At 41.8% G+C, this 15,578-nt stretch overlaps 1 protein-coding gene across 1 annotated transcript; it reads left to right on the plus strand.

The window, feature by feature from the left end:
* The first annotated feature begins 13,813 nt into the window (after nucleotides 1–13,813).
* On the plus strand, nucleotides 13,814–15,072 carry LOC116747674 (ferritin light chain-like). The gene is made up of 2 exons (XM_032620150.1): nucleotides 13,814–13,949; nucleotides 14,786–15,072. Exons 1-2 carry the CDS (start codon nucleotides 13,814–13,816, stop codon nucleotides 15,070–15,072), a joined length of 423 nt encoding a protein of 140 aa, XP_032476041.1.
* Nucleotides 15,073–15,578: the final 506 nt, after the last annotated feature.

The following is a 15,578-nucleotide window of genomic DNA, read 5'->3' on the forward strand; positions in this document are numbered from 1 at the left end:
GAAAACTTCCCCAACATGGGAAAGGAAATAGTCAATCAAGTCCAGGAAGCACAGAGAGTCCCCTACAAGATAAACCCAAGGAGAAACACGCTGAGACACACAGTAATCAAACTAACAAAAATTAAACACAGAGAAAAAATATTAAAAGCAGCAAGGGAAAAACAACAAATAACATATAAGGCAACTCCCATAAGGTTAATGGCTGATCTTTCAGCAGAAACTCTACAGGCCAGAAGGGAGTGGCAAGATATATTTCAAGTGATGAAAGGGAAAAACCTACAACCAAGATTACTCTACCCAGCAAGGATCTCATTCAGATCAGACAGAGAAATCAAAAGCTTTACAGACAAGCAAAAGTTAAGAGAATTCAGCAACACCAAACCAGCTTTACAACAAATGCTAAAGGAACTTCTCTACACAGGAAACACAAGAGAAGGAAAAGACCTACAATAACAAACCCAAAACAATTAAGAAAATGGAAAGAGGAACATACATATCAATAATTACCTTAAATGTAAATGGATTAAATGCCCCAACCAAAAGACACAGACTGGCTGAATGGATACAAAAACAAGACCCATATATATGCTTGCTGTCTACAAGAGACCCACTTCACACCTAGGGACACATACAGACTGAAAGTGAGGGGATGGAAAAAAGATATTACATACAAACGGAAATCAAAAGAAAGCTGGAGTAGCAATTCTCTTATCAGGCAAAACAGACTTTAAAATAAAGACTATTACAAGAGACAAGGAAGGATACTATATAATGATCAAGGGATCAATCCAAGAAGAAGATATAACAATTGTAAATATCTATGCACTCAACATAGAAACACCTCAATACATAAGGCAAATGCTAACAGCCATCAAAGGGGAAATCGACAGTAACACAGTAATAGGGGACTTTAACACCCCACATACACCAATGGATAGATCATCCAAAATGAAAATAAGGAAACACAAGCTTTAAATGACACATTAGACCAGATGGACTTAACTGACACTTATAGGGCATTCCATCCAAAAACAACAGGATACACTTACTTCTCAAATGCACATGGAACATTATCCAGGATATATCACATCTATGGTCACAAATCAAGCCTCGCTAAATTTAAGAAAATTGAAATTGTATCAAGCATCTCTTCCAACCACAACACTGAGACTAGGTATCAGTTACAGGAAAAAAACTTAAAAAAAAAAAAAACACGTGGAGGCTAAACAATACGATACTAAACAACCAATAGATCATTGAAGAAATCAAAGAGGAAATCAAAAAATACCTAGAAACAAATGACAATGAAAACACGACGACCCAAAACCTATGCGATGCAGCAAAAGCAGTACTAAAAGGGAAGTGTATAGCAAAACAAGCCTACCTCAAGAAAGAAGAAAAATCTCAAACAACCTAACCTTACACCTAAAGCAATTAGAGAAAGGAGAACAAAACAACCCCCCAAAGTTAGCAGAAGGAAAGAAATCATACAGATGAGATCAGAAATAAATGAAAAAGAAATGAAGAAAACAATAGCAAAGATCAATAACACTAAAAGCTGGTTCTTTGAGAAGATAAACAAAACTGATAAACCATTAGCCAGACTCACCAGGAAAAAAAGGGCAAACACTCAAATCAACAGAATTAGAAATGAAAAACCAGAAGTAACAACTGACACCGTAGAAATACAAAGAATAATGAGAGACTACTACAAGCAACTACATGCCAATAAAATGGACAACGTGGAAGAAATGAACAAATTCTTAGAAAAGTACAACTTTCCAAGATTGAACCAGAAAGAAATAGAAAACATGAATAAACCAATCACAAGAACTGAAATTGAAACTGTGATTAAAAATCTTCCAAAAAAAAAAAAAAGCCCAGGGCCAGATGGCTTCACAGGCGAATTCTATCAAACATTTAGAGAAGAGCTAACACCTATCCTTCTCAAACTCTTCCAAAATATAGTAGAAGGGGGAACACTCCTAAACTCATTCTACGAGGCCACCATCACCCTGATACCAAAACCAGACAAAGATGTCACAAAAAAAGAAAATTGCAGGCCAACATCACCGATAAACATAGATGCAAAAATCCTCAACAAAATACTAGCAAACAGAATCCAACAGCACATTAAAAGAATCATACACCATGATCAAGTGGGGTTTATCCCAGGAATGCAAGGATTCTTCAATATATGCAAATCAATCAATGTGATACACCATATTAAAAAATTGAAGGAGGAAAACCATATGATAATCTCAATAGATGCAGAAAAAGCTTTTGACAAAACTCAACACCCATTTATGATAAAAAAAAAAAAAAAACCTCTCCAGAAAGTGGGCATAGAGGGAACCTAACTCAACATAATAAAAGCCATATATGACAAACCCACAACCAACATCATTCTCAATGGTGAAAAACAAAAAGCATTTCCTCTACAATCAAACAAGACAAGGTTGCCCACTCTCCCCACTATTATTCAACATAGTTTTGAAAGTTTTAGCCACAGCAATCAAAGAAAAAGAAATAAAAGGAATACAAATTGGAAAAGAAGCAGTAAATTGTCACCGTTTGCAAATGACATGATACTATACATAGAGAATCCTAAAGATGCCAGCAGAAAACTACTAGAGCTAATCAATGAATTTGGTAAAGCTGCAAGATACAAAACTAACGCACAGAAATCTCTTGCATTCCTAAACACCAACAACGAAAAATCAGAAAGAGAAATTAAAGAAACACTCCCATTTACCACTGCAACAAAAAGAATAAAATACCTAGGAGTAAACCAACCTAAGGAGGCAAAAGACCTGTATGCAGAAAACTATAAGACACTGATGTAAGAAATCAAAGATGATACAAATAGATGGAAAGATATACCATGTTCTTGGTTTGGAAACATCAACATTATGAAAATGACTATACTACCCAAGGCAATCTACGGTTTCAATGCAATCCCTATCAAACAACCAAAGGCATTTTTCACAGAACTAGAACAAAACATTTTACAATTTGTACGGAAACACAAAAGACCCCAAATAGCCAAAGCAATCTTGAGAAAGAAAAACAGAGCTGGAGGAATCAGACTCCCTGACTTCAGACTATACTACAAAGCTACAGTAATCAAGACAGTAAGGTACTGGCACAAAAACAGAGACACAGATCAATGGAACAGGATACAGAGCCCCAAAATAAACCCACACACCTATGGTCAATTAATCTACGACAAAGGAGGCAAGAATACAGAATAGAGAAAAGACATCCTCTTCAATAAATGGTGTGGGAAAAACTGGACAGCTACATGTAGAAGACTGAAATTAGAACACTTTCTATATTTAGATATATAGATCAGTGGAACAGGATAGAAAGCCCAGAGATAAACCCACGCACATATGGTCACCTTATATTTGACAAAGGAGGCAAGAATATACAATAGAGAAAAGACAGTCTCTTCAATAAGTGGTGCTGGGAAAACTAGACAGCTACATGTAAAAGAATGAAATTAGGGCTTCCCTGGTGGTGCAGTGGTTGAGAGTCGGCCTGCTGAGAGTCGGCCTGCTGATGCAGGGGACACGGATTTGTGCCCCGCTCCAGGAAGATCCCACATGCCACAGAGCGGCTGGGCCCATGAACCATGGCCGCTGAACCTGCGCGTCCGGAGCCTGTGCTCCACAACGGGAGAGGGCACAACAGTGAGAGACCCGTGTTCCACAAAAAAAAAAAAAAAAAAAAAAGAATGAAATTAGAACACTCACTCCCTAACACCATACACAAAAATAAACTCAAAATGGATTATAGACCTAAATTTAAGACTGGACACTATAAAACTCTTAGAGGAAAACATAGGCAGAACACTCTCTAACATAAATCACAGCAAGATCCTTTTTGACCCACCTCCTAGAGAAATGGAAATTAAAAACAAAATAAACAAACAGGACCTAATGAAACTTAAAAAGCTTTTGCACAGCAAAGGAAATGATGAAAAAAACAAAAAGACAACTAATGGAATGGGAGAAAATATTGGCAAATGATGCCACGGACAAGGGCTTAATCCCCAAAGTATACAAACAACTCACATAAGTCAAGCAAAAAAACCCCAAACAACCCAATTGAAAAATGGGCAGAAGACCTAAATAGACATTTCTCCAAAGTAGACATACAGATTTCCAAGAAACACATAAAAAGATGCTCAACATCACTAATCATTAGAGAAATGCAAATCAAAACCACAATGAGGTATCACCTCACATAGGTCAGAATGGGCATCATCAAAAATTCTACAAACAATAAATGCTGGAGAGGGTGTGGAGAAAAGGGAACCCTCCTGCACTGTTGGTGGGAATGTAAATTGATACAGCCACTATGGAGAACAGTATAGAGGTTCCTTAAAAAACTAAAAATAGAACTACCCTATGACACAGTAGCAATCCCACTACTGGGCATATACCCTGAGAAAACCATAATTCAAAAAGATACGTGTGCCCCAATGTTCACTGCAGCACTATTTACAATAGCCAGGACACGGAAACAACCTAAGTGTCCCTCGACAGATGAATGGATAAAGAAGATGTGGCACATATATACAATGGAATATTTCTCAGCCATAAAAAGGAACGAAATTGAGTTATTTGTAATGAGATGAATGGACCTAGAGTCTGTCATAGAGAGTGAAGTAAGTCAGAAAGAGAAAAACAAATACCATATGCTAATGTATATATATGAAATCTAAGAAAACGGAACTGATGAACCTAATGGCAGAGCAGAAATAAAGAAACAGATGTAGAGAATGGACTTGAGGACGCAGTGGGGGAAGGGGAAGCTGGGATGAAGTGACAAAGTAGCATTGACATATATACACTACCAAATGTAAAATGCATGGCTAGTGGGAAGCTGCTGCATAGCACAGGGAGATCAGCTCAATGCTCTGTGATGACCTAGAGGGGCGGGATAGGGACTGTGGCAGGGACGCTCCAGAGGGAGGGGATATGGGGATATGTGTATACATATAACTGATTCACTTTGTTGTACAGCAGAAAATAACACAACACTGTAAAGCATTTATACTCCAATAAAGATGTTTTTAAAAGTTATTAAAATTTTTTTTGAATGACATTTCACCAAAGGAGATACACCAATGGCTAATAAGCAGATGAATGATACTCAATAGTCATTAGGAAAATACAAATCAAAACCAAAATGAGAGGGGAGGAGCTTCAAGATGGCAGAAAAGTAAGACGCAGAGATCACCTTCCTCCCCACAGATACATCAGAAATAAATCTACACGTGGAACTGCTCCTACAGAACACCTACTGAAGGCTGGCAGAAGACCGCAGACCTCCCAAAAGGCAAGAAACCCCCCACGTACCTGGGTAAGGCAAAAAAAAAAAGAATAAACAGACACACAAGAATAGGGATGGGACCTGCACCAGTGGGAGGGAGCTGTGAAGGAGGAAAGGTTTCCACACACTAGGAGCCCCTTCCCGGGCGGAGACTGCAGGTGGCGGAGGGGGAAGCTTCGGAGCCAAGGAGAAGAGTGCAGCAACAGGGGTGCGGAGGGCAAAGCGGGGAGATTCCCGCACAGAGGATCGGTGCCGACCGGCACTCACCAGCCCGAGAGGCTTGTCTGCTCACCCGCCGGGTCGGGCGAGGCTGAGAGCTGAGGCTCCGGCTTCGGTCGGATCCTGGGGAGAGGACTGGGGTTGGCGGCGTGAACACAACCTGAAGTGGGCTAGTGCAACACGGCTAGCCGGGAGGAAGTCCAGGGAAAAGCCTGGAATTGCCGAAGAGGCAGGAGACTTTTTCTTCCCTCTTTGCTTCCTGGTGTGCGAGAAGAGAGGATTAAGAGCGCTGCTTAAAGGAGCTCCAGAGACGGGCCCGAGCCGCAGCTAACAGCGCGGAACCCAGAGACGGGCATGAGACGCTAAGGCTGCTGCTCCGCCACCAAGAAGCCTGTGTGCGAGCACAGGTCACTATCCACACCCGCCTTCCGGGGAGCCTGTGCAGCCCGCCACTGCCAGGGCCCCGGGATCCAGGGACAACTTACCAGGGAGAACGCACAGCACGCCTCAGGCTGGTGCAACGTTCCGCCGGCCTCTGCCACCGCAGGCTTGCCCCGCATCCGTACCCCTCCCTCCCCCCCGGCCTGAGTGATCCAGAGCCCCCGAATCACCTGCTCCTTTAACCCTGTCCTGTCTGAGCGAAGAACAGACGCCCTCAGGCGACCTACACACAGAGGCGGGTCCAAATCCAAAGCTGAACCCTGGGAACTGTGTGAACAAAAAAGAGAAAGGGAAATCTCTCCCAGCAACCTCAGGAGCATCGGATTAAATCTCCACAATCAACTTGATGTACCCTGCATCTGTGGAATACCTGAATAGACAACGAATCATCCCAAATTGAGGAGGTAGACTTCGGGAGCAAAGATTTTTTTTTTTTTCCCTTTTTCTCTTTTTGTGAGTGTGTACATGTATGCTTCTGTGTGTGATTTTGTCTGTAGAGCTTTGCTTTTACCATCTGTCCTAGGGTTCTGTCCATCTGCTTTTTTTTTAATTTTTTAATAATTATTTTTTATTTCAATAATTTTATTTTACCTTATTTTATTATCTTCTTTCTTTCTATTTTTTCTCCCTTTTACTCTGAGCCATGTGGATGGAAGGATCTTGGTGCTCCAGCCAGGCATCAGAGCTGTGCCTCTGAGGTGGGAGAGCCAAGTTCAGGACACTGGTCACCAAGAGACCTCCTAGCTCCACGTAGTATCAAATGGCAAAAATCTCCCAAAGATCTCCATCTCAATGCCAAGACCCAGCTTCACTCAACGACCAGCAAGCAACAGTGCTGGACACCCTATGCCAAACAACTAGCAAGACAGAAACACAACCTCATTCATTAGAAAAGAGACTGCCTAAAATCATAATAAGGCCACAGACACCCCAAAACACACCACCAGACGTGGACCTGCCCACCAGAAAGACAAGATCCAATCTCATCCACCAGAACACAGGCACTAGTCCCCCCCACCAGGAAGCCTACACAACCCACTGAACCAATCTTAGCTACTGGGGACAGACACCAAAAACAACGGGAACTATGAACCTGCAGCCTGCAAAAAGGAGACCTCAAACACAGTAAGTTAAGCAAAATGAAAAGACAGAAAAACACACAGATGAAGGAGCAAGGTAAAAACCCACCAGACCTAACAAATGAAGAGGAAACAGGTAGTCTACCTGAAAAAGAATTCAGAATGATAGTAAAGATGATCCAAAACCTTGAAAATAGACAAAATACAAGAAACGTTTAACAAGGGCCTAGAAGAACTAAAGAGCAAACAAACAATGATGAACAACACAATAAATGAAATTAAAAATTCTCTAGAAGGGATCAATAGCAGAATAACTGACGCAGAAGAACGGATAAGTGACCTGGAAAATAAAATAGTGGAAATAACTACTGAAGAGTGGAATAAAGAAAAAACAATGAAAAGAACTGAGGACAGTTTCAGAGACCTCTGGGACAACATTAAACGCACCAACATTCGAATTATAGGGGTCCCAGACGAAGAAGAGAAAAAGGGACTGAGAAAATATCTGAAGAGATTATAGTTGAAAACTTCCCTAATATGGGAAAGGAAACAGTTAATTAAGTCCCGGAAGCACAGAGAGTCCGAGTCCCATACAGGATAAATCCAAGGAGAAACACGCCAAGACACATATTAATCAAATTATCAAAAATTAAATTCAAAGAAAAAATATTAAAAGCAGCAAGGGGAAAACAACAATTAACACACAAGGGAATCCCCATAAGGTTAGGAGCTGATCTTTCAGCAGAAACTCTGCAAGCCAGAAGGGAGTGGCAGGACATATTTAAAGTGATGAAGGAGAAAAACCTACAACCAAGATTACTCTACCCAGCAAGGATCTCATTCAGATTTAATGGAGAAATTAAAACCTTTACAGACAAGCAAAACCTAAGAGACTTCAGCACCACCAAACCAGCTTTACAACAAATGCTAAAGGAACTTCTCTAGGCAGGAAACACAAGAGAAGGAAAAGACCTGCAATAACAAACCCAAAACAATTAAGAAAATGGAAATAGGAACATACATATTGATAATTACCTTAAATGTAAACGGATTAAATGCTCCAACCAAAAGACAAAGACTGGCTAAATGGATACAAAAACAAGACCCGTGTATATGCTGTCTACAAGAGAGCCACTTCAGACCTAGGGACACATACAGAATGAAAGTGAGGGGTTGGAAAAAGATATTCCATGCAAATGGAAATCAAAAGAAAGCTGGAGTAGCAATTCTCATATGAGACAAAATAGACTTTAAACAAAGACTATTACAAGAGACAAAGAAGGACACTACATAATGATCAAGGGATCGATCCAAGAATAAGATTTAACAACTGTAAATGTTTATGTACCCAACATAGGAGCACCTCAATACATAAGGCAAATACTAACAGCCATAAAAGGGGAAATCAACAGTAACACAATCGTAATAGAGGACTTTAACGCCCCACTTTCACCAACGGACAGATCATCCAAAATGAAAATAAATAAGGAAACACAAGCTTTAAATGATACATTAAACAAGATGGACTTAATTGATATTTATAGGGCATTCCATCCAAAAACAACAGAATAGACATTTTTCTCAAGTGCTCACGGAACATGCACCAGGATAGATCATATCTTGGGCCACAAATCAAGCTTTGGTAAATTTAAGAAAACTGAAATCGTATCAAGTATCTTTTCCAACCACGATGCTATGAGACTAGATATCAATTACAGGAAAAAATCTCTAAAATACAACTCCATGGAGGCTAAATAATAACCAAGAGATCACTGAAGAAATCAAATATTACCTAGAAACAAATGACAATGAAAACACAACAACCCAAAACATATGGGATGTAGCAAAAGCAGTTCTAAGAGGTAAGTTTACAGCAATACAAGCCTACCTTAAGAAACAGGAAACATCTCAAGTAAACAACCAAACCTTACACTTAAAGCAATTAGAGAAAGAAGAACAAAAAAACTCCAAAGTTAGCAGAAGGAAAGAAATCATAAAGATCAGATCAGAAGTAAATGAAAAAGAAATGAAGGAAACGATAGCAAAGATCAATAAAACTAAAAGCTGGTTCTTTGAGAAGATAAACAAAATAGATAAACCATTAGCCAGAGTCATCAAGAAAAAAAGGGAGAAGACTCAAATCAATAGAATTAAAATGAAAAAGGAGAAATAACAACTGACACTGCAGAAATACAAACGATCATGAGAGATTACTACAAGCAACTATATGCCAATAAAATGGACAACCTGGAAGAAATGGATAAATTCTTAGAAAAGCACAACCTTTCAAGACTGAACCAGGAAGAAATAGAAAACATGAACAGACCAATCACAAGCACTGAAATTGAAATAGTGATTAAAAATCTTCCAATAAACAAAAGCCCAGGACCAGATGGCTTCACAGGCGAATTCTATCAAACATTTAGAGAAGAGCTAACACCTATCCTGCTCAAACTCTTCCAAAATATAACAGAGGGAGGAACACTCCCAAACTCATTCTACGAGGCCACCATCACCCTGATACCAAAACCAGACAAAGATGTCACAAACAAAGAAAACTACAGGCCAATATCACTGATGAACATGGATGCAAAAATCCTCAACAAAATACTAGCAAACAGGGGCTTCCCTGGTGGCACAGTGGTTGAGAGTCCACCTGCCAGTGCAAGGGACATGGGTTCCTGCCCCGGTCCGGGAAGATCCCACATGCTGTGGAGCGGCTAGGCCCGTGAGCCATGGCCACTAAGCCTGCACGTCCGGAGCCTGTGCTCCGCAACGGGAGAGGCCACAACAGTGAGAGGTCCACGTACCGCCAAAAAACATAAAAGAAAATACTAGCAAACAGAATCCAGCAGCACATTAAACGGATCATATACCATGATCAAGTGGGGTTGATCCAGTTATGCAAGGATTCTTCAGGATATGCAAGTCAATCAATGGGATACACCATATTAACAAACTGAAGGAGCAAAACCATATAATCATCTCAATCGATGCAGAAAAAGCTTTCGACAAAATTCAACACCCATTTATGATAAAAACCCTGCAGAAAGTAGGCATAGAGGGAACTTTCCTCAACATAATAAAGGCCATATATGACAAACCCACAGCCAAGATCGTCCTCAGTGGTGAAAAACTGAAACCATTTCCACTAAGATCAAGAACAAGACAAGGGTGCCCACTCTCACCACTATTATTCAACATAGTTTTAGAACTTTTAGGCACAGCAATCAGAGAAGAAAGAGAAACAAAAGGAATCCAAATCAGAAAAGAAGAAGTAAAGCTGTCACTGTTTGCAGATGACATGACACTATACATAGAGAATCCTAAAGATGCTCCCAGAAAACTGCTAGAGCTAATCAATGAATTTGGTAAAGTAGCAGGATACAAAATTAATGCACAGAAATCTCTGGCATTCTCATACACTAATGATGAAAAATCTGAAAGTGAAATTAAGAAAACACTCCCATTTACCATTGCAACAAAAAGAATAAAATATCTAGGAATAAACCTACCTAAGGAGACAAAAGACCTGTATGCAGAAAACTATAAGACACTGATGAAAGAAAATAAAGATGATACAAATAGACGGAGAGATATACCATGTTCTTGGATTGGAAGAATCAACACTGTGAAAATGACTATATTACCCAAAGCAATCTACAGATTCAATGAAATCCCTATCAAACTACCACTGGCAGTTTTCACAGAACTAGAACAAAAAATTTTACAATTTGTATGGAAACACAAAAGACCCCAAATAGCCAGAGCAATCTTGAGAAAGATAAATGGAGCTGGAGGAATCAGGCTCCCTGACTTCAGACTCTACTACAAAGCCACAGTAATCAAGACAGTATGGTTCTGGCACAAAAACAGAAATACAGATCAATGGAACAGGATAGAAAGCCCAGAGATAAACCCACGCACATATGGTCACCTTATCTTTGATAAAGGAGGCAAGAATATACAGTGGAGAAAAGACAGCCTCTTCAATAAGTGGTGCTGGGAAAACTGGACAGCTACATGTAAAAGTATGAGATTAGATCACTCCCTAACACCATACACAAAAATAAACTCAAAATGGATTAAAGACCTAAATGTAAGACTGGACACTATCAAACTCTTAGAGGAAAACATAGGCAGAACACCCTATGACGTAAATCACAGCAAGATCCTCTTTGACCCACGTCCTAGAGAAATGGAAATAAAAACAAAAATAAACAAATGGGGCCTAATGATACTTAAAAGCTTTTGCACAGCAAAGGAAACCATAAACAAGACCAAAAGACAACCCTCAGAATGGGAGGAAATATTTGAAAATGAAGCAACTGACAAAGGATTAATCTCCAAAATTTACAAGCAGCTCATGCAGCTCAATATCAAAAAAACAAACAACCCAATCCAAAAATGGGCAGAAGACCTAAATAGACATTTCTCCAAAGGAGATATACAGATTGCCAACAAACACATGAAAGCATGCTCAACATCACTAATCATTAGAGAAATGCAAATCAAAACTACAATGAGATATCACCTCACACTGGTCAGAATGGCCATCATCAAAAAATCTAGAAACAATAAATGCTGGAGAGGGTGTGGAGACAAGGGAACAGTCTTGCACTGTTGGTGGGAATGTAAATTAATACAGCCACTATGGAGAACAGTATGGAGTTTCCTTAAAAGACTAAAAATAGAACTACCATATGACCCAGCTATCCCACTACTGGGCATATACCCTGAGAGAACCATAATTCAAAAAGAGTCATGTACCACAATGTTCACTGCAGCTCTATTTGCAATAGCCAGGATCTGGAAGCAACCTAAGTGTCCATCGACAGATGAATGGATAAAGAAGATGTGGCACATATATACAATGGAATATTACTCAGCCATTAAAAGAAACGAAACTGAGTTATTTGTAGTGAGGTGGATGGACCTAGAGTCTGTCATACAGAGTGAAGTAAGTCAGAAAGAGAAAAACGTAAACTGTATGCTAACACATATATATGGAATCTAAGGGGAAAAAAAAGGTCATGAAGAACCTAGGGGTAAGACGGGAATAAAGACACAGACCTACTAGAGCATGGACTTGAGGATATGGGGAGAGGGAAGGGTAAGCTGTGCCAAAGTGAGAGAGAGGCATGGACATATATACACTACCAAACGTAAGGTAGATAGCTAGTGGGAAGCAGCAGCATAGCACAGGGAGATCAGCTTGGTGCTTTGTGACCACCTACAGGGGTGGGATAGGGAGGGTGGGAGGGAGGGATACGCAAGAGGGAAGAGATATGGAAACATATGTGTATGCATAACTGACTCACTTTGTTATAAAGCAGAAACTAACACACCATTGTAAAGCAATTATACTCCAATAAAGATGTTAAAAAACAAAAAGACCACAAAAAAACCCCACCAAAATGAGATACCACTTCACATCTACTAGAATGATTATAATTTAAAAGCAGAGGGTGGGAGGGAGGTACAAGAGGGAGGGGATATATGTATTAATATAGCTGATTCACTTCACTATACAGCAGAAACACAACATTGTAAAGCAATTATACTCCAAAAAAAAAAAAAAGACAATAACAAGCACAGATGAGAATGTGAAGAACCTGGAACTCTCATATATTGCCGGTAGGACTGTAAAATTGTTCACCATTTTACAATGGAAAACAGTCTGACAGTTTCTTAAAATGTTGAACATAGTCACCGTAAGACCACACAATTCCACTTCTAGGTATCTACCCAAGAGAAATGAATGAAGACATATGTCTACACAGGCAGATGTCCACACAAGATTTACAGAAGCAACCCAAATGTCCATCAACTGGTGAAAGGATAAAATGTGGTCTAGCCATACAATGCAATACCATTCAGCAATAAAAAGAACAAAGTACTGATCCATGCTAAAACATGGATGAACCTCAAAAACATCATGCTAAGTGGAAAAAAAGCCAGATACAGAAGGACACATAATGTATAATTCCATTTTTATGACATGTCTAGAAAAGGAAAATCTATGGAGAGAGAAGGTAAATAAGTGGTTGCCTAGGGTGGGGCATGTGGATGGAGGATGGCTGCAAATGGGCATAGGGACCTTTTGGGAATAATGGAAACGTTCTAAAATTGGGTCATGGTGATGGTAATACAACTGTATAAAATTACTACAAATTACTGAATTGTACACTTTAGTGAATTTTATGGCATAAAATACGTATCTCAATAAAGTTATTTTTAAGAAAAATGAAATATTCACAAGAATTAAAAAATAAAGTTGAGGGGGCTTCCCTGGTGGCACAGTGGTTGAAAGTCCGCCTGCCGATGCAGGGGACGCGGGTTCATGCCCCGGTCCGGGAAGATCCCACATGCCGCGGAGCGGCTGGGCCCGTGAGCCATGGCCGCTGAGCCTGCGTGTCCGGAGCCTGTGCTCCGCAGCGGGAGAGGCCGCAGCGGTGAGAGGCCCGCGTACCGCAAAAAAAAAAAAAAAAAAATGTTGAGGCAGTGCGCTCGGCGGTCCCGTGGATCTGTCTCTTGCTTCCACAGTGTTTGGACAGAACAGACCCAGACACAGCCCTTCCTCCAGACCCCGACCACCCCCTAACCTTGTTTTCCAGTCGTAACCTTCAGACCCGATCACTCAGCTATCCTTGGCCTCCGGACCAGCCAACACCATTTTCTGAGCTCAGCTCCTTATTATCCATCAACCATGAGCTCCCAAATTGATCAGAATGATTCCATCCAGGTGGAGGCCACCATCAACCGCCTGGTCAACATGCATCTATGGGCCTCCTGCACCTGCCTCTCTGGGCTCCTATTTCCACCGCAGTGATGTGGTTCTGGTAGGCCTGGGCCACTTTTTCTGCGAATTTGAGACAGGCTGGGACCCGGGCTCTGGGATCCTTTGCTGCAATACTGGCACCTGGACAAACGTCTCCTCGAGCAACAAAATACAAAGAAACTACAAGGAACTAAAAATAACCACGTGCGTGTGCAGTTGGGACAAGTTATGAACAATAAGATATAATACGACCAAAACCCAACTGCCACTTCTGAAGAGCTGGGAGCAAAAGCAGGGTGTTGGGTGAGCCATGGCCACTGAGCCTGCGCGTCCGGAGCCTGTGCTCCGCAACGGGAGAGGCCACAGCAGTGAGAGGCCCGTGTACCGGGGGGAAAAAAAAAAAAGCAGGGTGTTGGGAGCAAAAGCAGAGTACTGTGCACGATCCCTGCACACGGCACCACCAACTGGTGGGCATATCACCTCAGCCGCCCCTACGGCCGGACCCCTGGACCCGCCCCTACCCTCACTCCATTTAAGGCTCCCCCTCAGGGAGGGGGAGCGAGCAGGGTAGCCTGTTACCAGTTTTCCCTCCCCTCGTGCTGCAGCACAAATACCAATAAAGCCTTGCCTGAATCTCTTGTCTGGCCTCTTATCAACTTCTATCGATTAAAAAGTCTGAGGGTCTTCCCTGGTGGCGCAGTGGTTGAGAGTCCGGCCTGCCGATGCAGGGGACGCGGGTTTGTGCCCCGGTCTGGGAGGATCCCACGTGCGGCGGAGCCGCTGGGCCCGTGAGCCATGGCCGCTGAGCCTGCGCGTCCGGAGCCTGTGCTCCGCAATGGGAGAGGCCACAGCAGTGAGAGGCTCGCGTACCGCAAAAAAAAAAAAAAAAAAAAAAAAAGTCTGAGAACCCAGGTCGGTAACAAATTAGCCAAGGAGAAGCACGAGAGCCCCCAGCATCTCTTGAAGATGCAAAACCAGCCCTCCAGTCGTGCCCTCTTCCAGGACGCGCAGAAGCCGTCCCAAAAGGAGTGGAATAAAACCCAGGACGCTATGGAAGCCGCCATTCTCATGGAGAAGAACCTGAACCAGGCCCTTTTGGATCCGCATGCCCTGGTTTGTGCCCGCACAGACCTCCACCTCTGTGACTTCCTGGAGAGCCGCTTCCTAGATGAGCAGGTGAAACTCATCCAGAAGATGGCAACCACCTGACCAACCTCCTCAGGCCGGCTGGTCCCCAGGCGGGGCTGGGAGAGTCCCTCGTCGAAAGGCTCGCCCTCCAGCACGAGCAGGAGCGTCCAGAGGCCAGCGGTTTTGAGGAGCCCCTCTGGCGTCAGGGTGTCTGCCTGAAGCCCCGCTCTGCAGCCACTAGGCAGCTTATTAACTACTCTGGAGCCCTCTCCCAAGCCTTGGACCAAGTGGAAACAATAAAGCTTTTTGCAGCAAAACGAAAAACAACTTGAATGTTTACATCGTGCTGTAAATGTTTCATACCTTTTATATTCCCAGCCTCCTCCCACCAGATGGTTAAGTTCCACGCAGGGCCTCAGACAGCTCTTGAGTATATTGTGGATAAACTGCTTGGGCAATTGCAAAAAAATCACAGACACTTAAAAGTTTTTTAAAATCCTACTCAGCAATAAAACACACTCAACAACATGGATGAACATTATGAAAGAAGCCGGCAACCACTGAGTACATACTATTTGATTCCATTT

This window comes from Phocoena sinus, chromosome X, assembly GCF_008692025.1.
Source record: "Phocoena sinus isolate mPhoSin1 chromosome X, mPhoSin1.pri, whole genome shotgun sequence".
In the NCBI taxonomy this organism is placed as follows: Eukaryota; Metazoa; Chordata; class Mammalia; order Artiodactyla; family Phocoenidae; genus Phocoena; species Phocoena sinus.